This window comes from Pristis pectinata, chromosome 15 (genome assembly GCF_009764475.1).
Source record: "Pristis pectinata isolate sPriPec2 chromosome 15, sPriPec2.1.pri, whole genome shotgun sequence".
Lineage (NCBI taxonomy): Eukaryota > Metazoa > Chordata > Chondrichthyes > Rhinopristiformes > Pristidae > Pristis > Pristis pectinata.
The window spans coordinates 23,050,952-23,066,312 of NC_067419.1; the positions used below are offsets into that span (position 1 = coordinate 23,050,952).

At 39.9% G+C, this 15,361-nt stretch overlaps 1 protein-coding gene across 3 annotated transcripts in view; it reads right to left on the reverse strand.

The window, feature by feature from the left end:
* ada2a (adenosine deaminase 2a) overlaps positions 1 to 15,361 on the reverse strand; it is a 49,880-nt gene that overhangs the window by 15,140 nt on the left and 19,379 nt on the right. For 2 of the 3 annotated variants that reach the window (XM_052030803.1, XM_052030801.1), the window contains exons 3-4: positions 11,880 to 12,090; positions 2,978 to 3,105 (exon numbers count right to left, since the gene is read on the reverse strand). The exons of the other annotated variant lie outside the window; for it this stretch is intronic. In XM_052030803.1, coding sequence (XP_051886763.1) covers positions 2,978 to 3,105; positions 11,880 to 12,090 — 339 coding nt within the window. The remainder of the gene's footprint in view (positions 1 to 2,977; positions 3,106 to 11,879; positions 12,091 to 15,361) is intronic. 3 annotated transcript variants of the gene reach the window in all.

Sequence of the window (15,361 nt, forward strand, 5' to 3'; positions counted from 1 at the left end):
AAAATAGCCTCAGAGAATTTTACTGTGTTTCACCTGATCCCAAGAGAAGACACAGAAAGTTTTGCTGCATAGATTATCAAACATAGCATTTCAAGACAGCATTTCAGTCATGCTGTTGGTGTCCAATGCAAAATATCACTGATGCTGGAAACCCAAAATAAAAACAGAAATGCCACAAACACTCAACAGGTCAAACAGCAACGGCCAAGCATTAACCATGCATCTTAGTTAATGTTTCAGATCAATGGCCTATCATGATATGTTTAATCATATGCTGAAATTCAAAACACCGCAGATGCCGGAAAAGTGAAATAAGAACAGAAAATGACAGATCAGGCAGAACTTTGGAAAGAGAATCAGTTAACATTTCAGGTTCTGGACTCTATATCAGAAAACTCTGAAATTGTTTCTTTCCACAGATGCTGTCTTAGCTGCTGAGTGTTTCCAGCATTTTCTGTTTTTATTTCATCATATACTACCCGATTTCAAGCACTACCAGCTATTTGATTTCTTTTACTACTTTATAATTCTTCTTGCATACTTCTGACTGTAGGAAATAACACCAAACTAATGGGTTGTGTTCAGAGAAAGTATGGTCTAGGTGTTTGAATCTATATAATACAATGTCCAAAACAGTGACAAGGTATGTGTTTTTCACTGATAATGTAAATTCTTCTCCACTTCCTTCCACTATCATAAAAGACTGGATTGTTAAACCTTAGTTGTTGAAACCAAAGCAGTATTTAGCAGCATTTAGCAACAGTGCTTTTAACACATTTAAACACAACTTCGGCTGTGTAAATTTGTAAATCTGTTGGTAATCTCACTGTTAAATACAAGATATCTAATCATTCAAATGATCTTTATACTGAGCCTTCCAATGTATTCTAAAACTTTATGATAACATGTGATTCGCACAATTAGTTCAGCTGCAATAACTGATAGTAAATTACCTTAACAATGAACCCAACTATTTGCAGCACAGTCTGCAATTTTAATAATGCGTAACCTTGATCTTGTACAAATTTCCTAGATTTGTACTGGATCTATGAACCTAGAAAAACAGAAGCCAGATAGGACTTCCCCTTTTTAAGGTGTGAATGCCACAAGTTCCTTGATTTATCCCATTTTTCACCTCATGCATAGAAACAGTTGAAGGGACGACTGTCTTGTCAAATACTACAGTCCCTATTTTGAAGCACAAAGCATGCCATATGTTACACTGATCAGCCTGTCTAAAATTTACCAAGTCACTTGTGAAAAACACAGCATTTCCATGCTCATGCAACATTCCATAGAGTCCTGGGAAAACAGTCCTGGTTCAATTCGTGGCAATGTCACCTTGTGGGCTCAAATTACAGGCTATGAATTTTATGAATATGTTGATACACTAGCAAAGGACAGCCTTACTAATGTAAGGATGAAATGTATAAACATGCTTCCCTTCTACCTCTCCTGGAATTACAGATAAACAGGGAGGTGTTGTGACTAATATCGTTTCCTCAATCTATACACTACTTGGTCATATAACAATTTGTCGTTTGTGGGACCTCAGCGTGTGCACAGTGGATATCAGGTTTGTTAAGCCCAAGCCAGTCAGTTGACTTAAGTTAACTAAACCCAATGAGCAAGACAGAGGAATACCACTCCTTTTTTCTCTTAGAGTCATAGAGTCATATAGCACGGAAACAGGCCCTTCAGCCCAACCAGTCCATGCCGACCAAGATTCCCATCTAAGATAGTTCCATTTGCCCGCGTTTGGCCCATATCCCTCTAAATCTTTCCTATCCATGTACCTGTCCAAGTACCTTTCAAATGTTGTTAATGTACCCACCTCAACCACTCCCCTCTGGCAGCTCGTTCCATATATTGACCACCCTCTGGATGAAAAAGTTGCCCCTCAGTTTCCTATTAAACCTCTCCCCTCTCACCTTAAACCTATGCCCTCTAGTTCTTGATTCCCCAACCCTGGGAAAAAGACTGTGCACATTCACCCATCCATGCCACTCATGATTTTGTACACCTCTATAAGATCACCTATGTTCCAATGATAAAAGTCCCAACCTAGAGTCACAGAGCACTACAGCACAGAAACAGGCCCTTTGGCCCATCTAGTCCATGCTGACCTGATTTTCTGCCTAGTCCCATCTACCTGCACCCAGACCACATCACTCCAAACCCCTCCCATTCATGTACCTATCCAAACTTCTATTAAATGTTACAAATGAACCCACATCTACCACTTCCGCTGGCAGCTTGTTCCACGCTCGCACCACCCTTTTCCCTCACGTTCCCCTTATATATATTTCACCCTAAACCTATGAACTCTAGTTCTAGTCTCACCCAACCTTAGGGGAAAAAGCCTGTATGCATTCACCCTATCTATACCCCTCATAATTTTGTATACTTCTACAAGATCTCCCCTCATTCTCCTGCACTCCAAGGAATAAAGTCCTAACCTATTCAACCTTTCCCTATAACTCAGGTCCTCAAGTCCTGGCTATATCCTTATAAATTTTCTCTGTACTCTTTCAAGCTGATTGATAGTTTTCCTGTAGGTAGGTGACCAGAACTGCACACAATACTCTAAATTCAGCCTCACTAACGTCTTGTGCAACTTCAACATAACATCCCAACTGCTGTACTCAATGCCCTGATTTATGAAGGCCAAAATGCCAAAAGCTCTCTTTACGACCTATCTACCTGCGATGCCACTTTCAAGGAAATATGGATCTGTATTCCCAGGTCCCCTTGTTTTACCGCACACCTCAGAGCCCTACCATCCACTGTGTAATTCACTGTCTTGATCCTAGCTGGAAATATCTCCAGACTTGCAATGCCTGATTGTTTCCAATGCCTCCTTCACTATGATTTGGAACAAGGTTCAGCGGTGAATCAATGGTGTGCATTAGAATTGCCATTTAAAGCAGCGCTAGTTTGTAACATCAGACAGAAATACCGTGTTGTCATATCCTACCTAGCTGTTGAAAATATGACTTTGGCCCCCATAAAGTCAGGATTATCATGTTGGAATTGTCTTGCAACCTCCTGGTAAGCCATAATGGACCACTCCTTGTCATGCAAGGTGCCATTGAGTTCATACACCTAAAACATACAGAGTGTCAGTTAACAATTCATTAAGTTTACAATCAAATGACCTGTTTGACAAAATGCAGAATGCAACATTCATACTCCCATCTCATTTTCGTGGGTGTGCTACAGGTGAGCAAGCTACCACCAGCAAGGCTGCAGCCACTGGAAGTACGGGTAAATGGGAGCTGTAAGCCATTAATGAGATATGCACCAAAGTTTGTACAAGGATAACTGGTCAATGATAACATGCTCGTCTTGACTGGATGTTTAAATATGGTTTGGAATTTTGATTTGTCTGTGGTTTGTATTCATTTTTTAAAAAATGGTCAAATGGATGTTGATATGATTGTCAACAGAGCAAAGGCAAGATGGGAAAAATGCTTTATCACAATTCACTCATTGGTTTGTCAATATTTAATGATTGTTCCTTTGAGAAGGAGTAGTGCGTGTTTGTTTGCCAGTGAACAAAAGTCTTTTATAAAAGCTGTCTTCTTGAACTACTGCAGTCCTTGCGATGAAGTTACTCTCACAATGCTGTTTGGTAGAACACTCTGGAGTTTTCAGTGTGAAAGTGAAGGCACACACGTACATATATCTAAGACAGAATGGTGTGTGACTTGGAGGCAAACTTGCAGAGTTCCTGTTGGACTGCTGCCTCTGTCCTTCTAGGAGATAAAGATTGCACACTTAGGTGGCGTTACTGACTATGCCTTTCTGAGTTGATGCTGTGTATTCTGTAGATGCTACACCGTGTCAACAATGCACTGGTGGTGGAAGGAGGGGAATGTTCAGGAAGCCAGATGGGATGCCAGTCAAGGACTGGTGGTCAGCCTCCCTTTTACTGGAAATGGTATTGCCTGGCACAAAAGTTACTTGCCACTCATTAGCCCAAGCATGAACATTGATCAGCTTTCTCTGCAGAAGTGTACAGAATCCCACATTATCTAGCTTCTGGTGATTCCGTTCAGTCTCTGTACTGTCTGTAAAGTGTCAACCTAAATCATTTCTTAAATTTGCCAAATGCAGCCTTTCAAAGGATAACATCAATTTGCAGGCTACCAGAGGTTTAGGCTTCCTTTCATACCTATGGCTTTGCTACATTTCTCTTTAACTCATAAAATTATTTCCATGGTCTCTATTCATTGAATAATAGTGGTTGTGTAGTGGTTAGCGTAACGCTTTACAGTATCAGCAAACCAGGTTCAATTCCGGCCACTGTCTGTAAGGAGTTTGTACGTTCTCCCTGTGTCTGTGTGGGTTTCCTTCGAGTGCTCCAGTTTCCTCCCACATTCCAAAGACGTACAAGGTTGGGAAGTTGTGGGCATGCTATGTTGGCGCCGGGAGCATGGCGACACTTGCAGGCTGCCCCCAGAACATTCTACACAAAAAAGATGTATTTCACTGTGTGTTTCGATGTACATGTGACTAATAAATACATCTTAATCTTATATTGTGAATCACAGACCATTTATTGGAATGTTCATCACATTAGCCCTAGTCATCAAAGTCTGTTTGCCGTTCGTCAAAAACAAAATTTAAAACTCTATTAATTTTTTTTAACCTTTGTTTCAGTGTAAAAGAATCATTATTTTGTGATTCATAGCAAGAATCCAACATCTTTGCTACATAGTTGCCTAGACCAAGACATCTTGGAAAACTATAGAAATAGGGTTAATATAAAATCCCACTACCGGCAAAAAATTCAAGAGTTTTATAATCGCATCTCCCCATACGCAGCATATTCCAGGCAGCTAAGAATCCTGAATGGTGAACAACTCCATTAAATTGCACGTAAGGGAAAAGCAAGACCAGACAATAATAATTATCCTAATTTTTTCTATACACATATTCAATCACTGGTGTGTGCTGTGGACAGCAGAGTGGCAAAGCTGGGAGAGCTGCTCCCTCAGTGCCAGAGACCTGGGTTCAATCCTGAACTTGGGATGCTATCTGCGTAAAGTTTGCATGTTCTCCCTGTGACTATGTGGGTTTCCCTCCGGGTGCTCCGGTTTCCTCCCACATCCCAAAGATGTTTGGGTTGGTAGGTTAATTGGCCACTGTAATTTGCCCCTACTGTGTAGGTGGTGTATCTGCAAAATCTTCCAATCCACTGGCGGGCAACTGAACCAACATCAGTATCCTCTCCTACGTCAACATTTCCAACATCAAGCCTCTAATTACAATCAGTTGGCACCAATGGACAGCCCACGTGATTCACATGCCTGACACCAGACTCCCAAGCAGGCTTTCTAAGGTCTGTCATAGCAAAAGGATATCGGGGTGGACAAGGGAAAGGATTCGTGGATGCTCTCAAAGCCTTCTTGAAAAAATGTAACATTCCCTCCGCTCATAATGAAGGACCATTCAGGATGGCACTGAGAACCTCAAATCTATTTGTTGGGAGGACATGGAAGCCCAGTGTAAACAACAGATGGAGTACACCACCTCTGTAACACCTACCAGCTTCATCAAACAGGTGATGCCTGCCCCACTTGTGGCTTAGTTTGAGAATCCTTTATTTGATTCAACTCTAGTTCTGTGAAGCCAATCATCCTCAACCCAAAGGGGCTGTCTGAGAAGGACATTGTAATAAGCCCAATGAGGCAGATCTCCGAGTAGTCTGGAAGAATCTAACAGCGTGAAAGCTACCAGCTGGTAACTGCACTAACCCTTACTTCCACAGGATGAGCTGTCAATTCCAAATATTGTCCCCAGGCCATCCTGTACATATGGTGCAACTCTGTGGCTGCCTGCACTCTAAACAGCAGATGGTGAAGACAAGTTACCTTGAACCTGTCTGGGTTCAAGTGGGGGATTGCAATGGATATGGACAATAAAAACCTCAGAAGTCGCTGGCTCCTCAAAAACTCTTCAGCTGAAGTATGCAGCATACTTAGAACCCCCTAGAGAATTCCCATCCTCTATTTTCTGTAATTTAAACATGAAAAAAATGAAAGGATTAACAATAACACTTCATTGATCCTTCTGAAGCCACCAATGGAAAAAAAAACAGAAAAAACTGCCCAGCAAAATCAATGTGAAGCAAGCAGAACTAAACTAAAATAACATTTTAAAAAATCTTAAAAGCAAATTAAATTATTTTCCACTAAGAAGTTTGGTTCAGTTACCTATCCATGGGCATCATGTACACTATCAGTGAAGATTTTCCCAAAGTTACACAATTCTGCACAGGACATTAATATTTCAGTTTTTAAATGAAGCCACAGACTCAACAATTTTTATTTCCTTGACATGTAATAACTGGAACATAAATACATCAGGCAATGAATCTGACACTTCTATCATTCATGAAATCTGGATAACTCAGTTGATACCTTTATCATGTCTGAATTACAACATCTTAATTAGCCCCTATACCCGAAGACGAAATACCCAAGAGGAGCTATTAGAACTGAAACTAATTTGTATGGTTTCTTTTGAGTTCCTGTCAGTCTGTGGCAGATCAATGATCCTGCACAAAAGCTATATAAGGAGTGTGTTTCAATGGGCTGTAGTTATGCTCTACATGCTGACAAAGTGGTCCTTTGCTTGCAGTCTTTAATGCAAAGTGTATATATAATAATTTTTCCCCCTCAGTAAACTATGTAATTTAAACCACTATGGCAAGAATCAGGTCCAAGAAAGATTGGTATAAAACTAAGAATGCTATTTTTAATGAAATAATACATTAAATAGAAGAAAGAAAGAAAGAAATGGACATAGAGCTGTGATGCAAATACCGTATAAGGGAGGCAATCAAAACTATTGGTGAAAGTACAGATTTTAAAAATGTGGATCAAAAGAAAGGAAGGCTAGACGGGGAATCTTGGAGCAATTCTTAGGTAAGTGAATGCTGCTGGCAGAAATGGTAGAATGAAGGGAGGGATTGATGCACAGAAGGCCAGAGGTCATACCAAAAAGTGTGGAAGCACTGCCAGGTCAGAGGAGTGGGTCAAGACCAAATGGATGAGGATTTGAAAGGGAGGAATTAAGATTCACCGCAATGAGGGACAGCAAGTTGGCTGAGGTAATGGGTGATTACCTCGTAGGGTTCAACGCAATGCAGCATCCAGAAGCTTAACTCTAAACAAGTGGTGTTTATGAAGAATGATTGATAGGCCCTACAATTGATTAGAGTTGGGATAAAAGTTCGACAGTGGCAAAGGTAGGTTAAAAGTTAAAGGGACATTATTGCAGATATACAAGTAAATGGTTCTGGTGATGGTTAGGAGGTGGAATTTGAAGCACAATTCCAGGTCAAACAGAAAGTTTCACATCACTAGAGTGTGTGGCTGGGAAGATGGATGAAGTCAAGGATAATTGAATGGAATTAATTGGGTGGCGTGACAGCATTGAAGATAAGTTGCAACTCAAAATTAATTTGAAACAAATCCACAACTTCATCTGAATGAAGGATCTTCCAACAGCACAAAGATATCAATGCCAGTAGATAAGGTTGAACTAGTGGGAATGTGGAGTTGGAGGATATCATCCATATGGAATGTGTGCCCATGCTTGCAAAAACAGCTTTTTTTGAGGTGGAGGATAGATACTGGACAAGGTAAGTGGCGGAGTTATTGGGAGACTTCTCTTGGTAGGGACATCATTGCTGAAGACAGAGTGGCTACATTGGAACAGGAAGGCGTGGAATCAATGGAGAAGGAGGGGTACAATGGCAGATGATTTGTCCGTCAGTTCAGTGGAAGAGAGGAAGGACCAAGAGCAGTTAAGAGATTAGAGGATCCTACCCAAACCAGAAGGAGAACTGCAAGCAGCTCAGGAGGCAATCTGCCTTTGATATTTGAGGCGGAGGTCAGTGGTGGTGCCAACCCCAGATTATGGGAACTGTTTTCTTCATTTCCATGGGGGAAGGACCCATGTATCACTCAGTCCTCTCCTTTGATATGTCATAATCTACCTTTACTTCAGTTCTCATTTTAAAACATCAAAGTAGATTTGCCTTGAAGACTGAAATTTGGATTCTCAGTGAAGTTTGGATTCTGGGAAATTTGGATTCTGGGTACACAAGAGAAACCCTGTTGTAACAGTACACTTTTTATAACACTCTGCTGCAAATTTCCTTAATGTACAATAACAGACTTAAGATTATTTTCATTTGATCCTCTTCTTAAAGTCTGAGCAAACTTTAGTTGAGATAAACTGGTATGAGAAAGGCAAAGACAATTCTTTTGATATTGACATTGATCAGAACATAAAACACATAAGCAAGCTTGATTTTCCTATCTTTCCTGATTGCATTATTAATGTTTAATTTTCTGGTCAGAAACTACTTAAAAGCACTGGAGATGGCCACCCAAGACATTCTTTTATTACATCTGGAGTTAGGAGAATGGTTTTCAGCGCCAGTTCCCTTTAGATGGCATGAGATCAAGGACCCAGCTGCTTTCTATATTGTATTTGAATATGAACAGTTAAATTGACAGTAGTTTTAGAATATAGACCAACTTTAATTAAGCATCCACATTTATAAATAATTTGAAAAGATGTAATAATTTAGTATTAGTATAAATATTTTGTTGCACTACCTATAAATGGAAAAAACTGAACCAGGTTATGATGAAGCCTTCCTTCCGTTTCTTTTTCTGCTTAATTTATTCTCCAATTTCTCTCTCCCTCTCAATGTGATGTCAATTCCTTGCTTGAATATGGTCCACTGGGTGTTAGGAAACTTCCAGCACGTCACCCAGGTAAGCCTCGAGACAGAGTACTGCCAACATACTTGAATGAATGAGAAATCATAAGGAAGTTTCGTATCATGTCACAGATACTACTTTTGGAACTGTAGTAGTATCTTGGTGACTTTTCCCTCTTAAACACAACTGTAATTCTCTTACTGCCCAAAAGAGATTACTCATTACATCATTAGACCATGTCAGGAGGTCTGGCAGTTGGAGGATGAGGACTGGGACCTAGGGTTGGATCAATGAGAAAGCTAAATGTTGAGGGGATAGGGGTCTGGTTGCTGAGCAAATTTGCCATGAATGGAAAAGGAAGGAGTTGGGAACAATTGGTGGAGGTGAGGGCCATGATGAGGGAACGATCGTGGCTCTGGGGGAATTCAGGAGTCTTGGGTAATGGAAAGTCCAGCTGGGGCAGTAGCCAATAGTCAAGCACGGGACTCGGCTTACGGGGGTTCCAATCCAGCAATGCTCATTAATGAAACATAACTGTCCAAGGAGCGACCAATGCTAGTCACTCGTAGTCAACGTAATCTAAGTTCTCCCCCAATACTTCAAAATGAGCAATGCTGTCAATCTGTTTGTGACTGATGCAGAAAATACATCAGACAAATTTATAGAACCATAGAACACTACAACACAGAAAACCAGGCCATTCAGCCCTTCTAGTCTGTGCCGAAACTTTATTCCGCTAGTCCCATTGACCTGCACCCAGTCCGTAACCCTCCAGACCTCTCCCATCCATGTATCTATCCAATTTATTCTTAAAACTTAAGAGTGAGCCTGCATTTACCACGTCAGATGGCAGCTCGTTCCACACTCCCACCACTCTCTGAGTAAAGAAGTTCCCCCTAATATTCCCCCTTTCACCCTAAAGCCATGTCCTCTCGTACTTATCTCTCCTAATCTAGGTGGAAAGAGCCTACTCTCATTTACTCTGTCTAGACCCCTCATAATTTTGTAAACCTCTATCAAATCTCCCTTCATTCTTCTACGGTCCAAGGAATAAAGTCCTAAACTGTTCAATCTTTCCCTGTAACTCAACTCCTTAAGACCCGGCAACATTCTAGTAAATCTTCTGTGCACTCTTTCAATCTTACTGATATCCTTCCTATAGTTAGGTGACCAGAACTGCACACAATACTCCAAATTTGGCCTCACCAATGTCTTATACAACCTCAACATAACATCCCAACTCCTATACTCAATACTTTGAGTTATGAATGCCAGGATGCCAAAAGCCTTCTTTACAACCCTGTCTATCTGTGATGCCACTTTCAGGGAATTATGTATCTGAACTCCCAGATCCCTTTGTTCCTCCGCACTCCTCAGTGCCCTACCATTTACTGTGTATGTCCTACCTTGATTTGTCCTTCCAAAATGCAACACCTCACACTTTTGTGCATTAAGTTCCATCTGCCATTTTCTGGCCCATTTTTCCCGTTGGTCCAGATCCCTCTGCAAGCTTTGAAAGCCTTCCTCGCTGTCCACAACACCTCCAATCTTAGTGTCATCAGCAAACTTGCTGATCCAATTTACCACATTATCATCTAGATCACTGATAATAGACAACAAACAACAATGGTCCCAGCACAGATCCCTGAGGCACACCACTAGTCACAGGCCTCCAGTCTGAGAAACAATCATCCACTACCACTGTCTGTCTTCTTCCACACAGCCAATTTTGAATCCACTTTACAACCTCTCCATGGATACCTAGTGTCTTAACCTTCTTAACTAACCTCCCATGTGGGACCTTGTCAAAGGCCTTACTAAAGTCCATGTAGACAACATCCACAGCCTTTCCTTCGTCTACTTTCTTGGTAACCTCCTCTGCAGATAAAAGCCAATTTTCAATTGCACAAGTGAATAAAGCAGCATTGAATGTGATTGAATTTCTTGGCCAATGACTTGAACAGCACGTTTGAAATATAATGGATAACACTAAAGAAAATTATAACTTGGACTATAATGTATTCATTAATGCAAGTGGAAGACCATCAAATGATTTTCTCGAACCACTATCATGAAATACCTAGGGACTGACTTTCTGCAGAGTCCATTTCCCTCAGCCAAGATTACTGAGACTAGGCACAGATTCTAAGTGTTCTATAGAACACCATTGCAGAATGTAAAATGCTATCCATCATTTATTCAAATGAACCCCACACAGTAACTGCTATGTGTTAATCTCTATGGACTCAAACCAATTACATGTGTATTGAATTTAAGATAGAATTGAGACAGTATCTTCTCTCTCAGAGGGTCATGAGTCTTTGGAATTCTCTTTCTCAAAGGCTGGTGGGAGCAGATTCTTCAAATATTTTTAAGACAGAGTGGACAAATATTTGATAAGCAAAAGGGTGAAAGATTGTCACGGGAAAGTTGAGTTCAGGCTAAAATCAGATCAATTATTAAATGGGAGAGGCTGGAGGGACCACATGGCCTACTTTAGTCTTATTGCATATGCATGCATGCCCACGTCTCAATGCAGAGATTCCAGTGGACAGGCTGTTAAGATGAGTGGGGGTCTGGTTTAAACCCAGGCGGATTCAGGAAGGAGAAAGAATGAGTTGAATGAAAAGGGCTAGTTTCATCCCTTCACTTCCTTTTCTTCATCTGTTCTGTGGTTTCATTTTCACTCTTTCCTTTCACCTTTTTTTCTTGTAACATGTACGAGAAAATAAAATGCATTATGCTTACCACTGTACCATTAAGGTTTAATTAGGCATGGATAACTGCACCTTATCTACCCCCTTCCAGATGTATTCTTGCGCAGAAACTGTGTGCTGTGAAACTAAATATGGAAATAGGGCTTAAAATCTGAACTTTTTTTGCTACACCCCATTTCAGATGTTTTTCCCCCCGGAATACTCCATTCCACCCCATTCTACTTATAACCATTAACAATTATTTGTTTTTATAATTGCACCTAACTTAATCAAGTCTCCCTAGGACGGACTGAACTAAATTGAAAACCCAGGACTGGTTGTTAAGAGTTGAAAGCTATGTTTTGGTGATGTCCCTGATTTGATCCAAAACACCACAGAAGAAACATTGTTTCATAATGAAGCATTTTATACATACCGGCAACAGCAAGGCTCGTATCTCTATGTATAGTACATTATCACGATAGAATTCCCACAAAGCCTCATAGAAGTATGTTTTAAACACGAGGGCATAGGAAATAAGACTGGAAGCAGCTTTAAATAAGTCTTCAAATCTTCCCCATACTACATTTTGCGATTGGTAGGCTTCTTCTGGATTTTCTGTTACCAATGTAAGATTTCTCAATAAACTGTAGGGAAAAAATATAGTTATATTTATCAAATATGAATTTTGCTTCAATATGAACATTGTTTTTTTAAAAACTTAATTGTACTGTTCAATTTTCATGGCGTATAGATGATTCAAAGCACTTTGGATCATGCACACATATTCAAATTGAACACTTGTTTTAAAAACAATGCACATGAATACCTTGCTTAAAATTGCATCTTTAAAAAATAAATTTGTAGAGCCAAGAGCATCCTTATAAGTCTTCTCCACTCCCTCTCTAGTTCTGAAACATCCTTCCTGTAATGCAAGAGCCAGAAGTGTACACTGTATTCCAGCTGCAGCCCAACTAGATTTTATGAACAAAATACACAATTCCAGCACTGTTCTTAAGTTCCAAGCCTCAACCAATTTAGAGTCCCATAGCCTGTTTTATCTACCTGTCCCAGAACCTTCAGATATCTGTGACCAATCTCTGCGACATTCCACTGTTCTTTGCACTTCTCAGTGTGGTGTGCTCCCATTTATTAAGTATTCCCTCACCTTGTTTGACTACCCCATATGCATTACTTCACACTCTTCCAGAATGAATTCCATTTGCCACCTTTCTGCCCACCTACTAATCTATTGTTATCTTTCTCCAGTATAGGCTTTCATCGTCATTATCAATGACATAGCCAATTTTTTTATCACTTGTTAAACTTTTTACTTAACGCCTCCTAGATTGATAAATATTGCAAAGAAACGCAATGGACCCAACAGAGCCAAGTGGAACCCTATCCCTGGAGCACAGGAGGTTAAGAGGGGACATGATTGAGGTATATAAAATTATGAGAGGTAATTTATATAGGGTCGACTGAAGGAATCTATTCCCCTTACCAGAGGTGAATAAAACTGAAAGACATAGATTTAAGGTAAGGAGATCTGAAGGGGACCTTTACACCCAAAGAGTGGTGAGTACCTGGAATACACTGCCTGACAGTGGTGGAAGCAGATTCACTTACAACATTTAAGGAAAATCTATATAAGTACTTGAATCATCTAGGCATAGAAGGCAATGGGCCAAGTGCTGGAAGATGGGATTATTACAGGTGGGTGCCCATTTGTTGGTGTGGGTGTGGGTGGCCAAATGGCCTGTTTCCATTCTGTATGGCTCTAAGACTCCATTGAAAACACCTTTCTACACATTAAAATTCCTGCTGACAATTACCCTTTTCTTCCAGCTACTGAATCACTTTCCCTGATTCCGTGGACCCACCCCTTACTCATCAGTCTGCCACGCAACTCTTTTTAAAATCCATATAAACCACATCAGATAGTTTACTTTCATTAAACCTCCTTGTTACCAACTCAAAATGGTTCAGTCATTGGACAGCCTTGACCTTTCCTAACAAATGTATGGTTGATTATTTATTGCCTTTCCAAACAATGATTTATACTGTTCCTCAATTTTGTTAGCGACCAATATTATCCTACTTGGCCTGTAACTCTGCTGCTCATCTTTTACTCCCTTTGGGACCACAACATAATATCAACAAAGATAGGAAGAGGATAGTCAGAGCCTAGGATATATTTCACCAGGACTAGCAATTTTATTTTTAAACATTTTTAGAAATATCTTATTATTGCTATTATTATTTTAATTATTTGCCTTCCTTTATTTTATGTTTCATTATCTTCCTCCTTAACCACAATGTCTATATCATCCCACCTTCTCTGAGGGCAGGATGAAGTATTCATTTTGAACCATATTCCTGTTATACTGGTTAATTTTTGGTCTCTAATAGGTTTTCTTTCCTAATTTACCCTTTTGTCTTATATGTATTTATAAAACATTTTTCATTCCCCAGTCAACATTTCTTCATGATTCTAACCCTGCACTTTCTATATCTCTCTAGGCTCTCTACTGCATTGAATTTTTGGCATCCGTTACAAGTTTCACTTTTTTGTCTAGTCTTATCCCGCATGCTCCTCAAAATCCAGTGGGGCTGTGATCAGTAAACCTCACCTTTTTAAGTTTATGGCCATGCATTTGTTTTGACCTCTCACTCTTTATTCCTCGAATGCCACCCATTTTTCTGACTGTAATTTACCCTCATGTGGCTATCTCCAGTTTACTTTTACAAATTACGTCAATCCTGTCTTTATGTAGCCGTGTTTCAGCTACTTGTGTTTAGATGAGTGTAACAGATTACTGTACATAAGATCACATCTTCTCAGAAAAGTAACAAGATTTTTAGCATTGGAGAGGGTGTTTGAAGCAAGCCTAACCATGCAAGTCAAAGCAAACCCAAGTATATTCTTATCCTACAACGACACACAGATTTCCAGAGGGATCCCTGGATAACAATTAGCTTGAATCTGATGAAGACTTGAGTCATTGAGACCAATTATACTGCTCATGTCTCATGCTGAGATAGGCCAACTCGAGTATTTAGCACAAGTTTGATCTCCGTTTGGCACAGATACTCTCTGTTTTTACTGGTCAAGCCCTCAGGGTGAGCAATTCCAATGCTTTTAGATTTATTCTATTTTCTTTGATTCAAGCTAAACCTTGATATTCTGTTCAAAGAAACTGTAGCAGACTCCTTGCAGCCATATTTGTTTATTCATAGGAGACTGGCTCCACCTAACATAATTACAATATTAGCTCATTTCAAACATATTATTTCCTGCCCAGTGCTAAAGTACAGGTAACATTTACATCTGCTCTCCTCCCTTTGATTATTACCTCAGATTTTGTGAAAGAAAGAACATTAAAGTAAATTCATAGATCCTTTTTTCATTTTTATTTAAATACACACAATAACCTAAAGGAAAAGAAAATCAAAACCTAGAGGACATAAGTTTAAGGTGAGAGGGGAAGGATGTAACAGGGATCTGAGGGTAACATCTTCATGCAGATGGTGGTGCATATATGCAAGTAGCTGCCAGAGGAAGAGGTTGAGGCGGGAATAATAACAACATTTAAAAGACAGTTGGACAGGTACTTGTGATAGGAAAGGTTTAGAGGGATACGGACCAAACACAGGCAAATGGGATTAGATGGGCACATTGGTCAGCATGGATAAGTTGGGCTGAAGGGCCTGTTTCTGTGCTGTATGACTCCAAATACAACACACATCATTATTATATCTTTTTTCGTAGGCTTTTTCTAAACATCAGGAGTCTCCTCCTTCTAACAGTGTCTCACAAGTGTCTATAGGAGAGGGGTTAATCATTGCTCTCTAACAGTTTATAAGGAAATGAAATTCAAAATGTCATGTTGATTTTTCTTCTCCATCTTTAATATT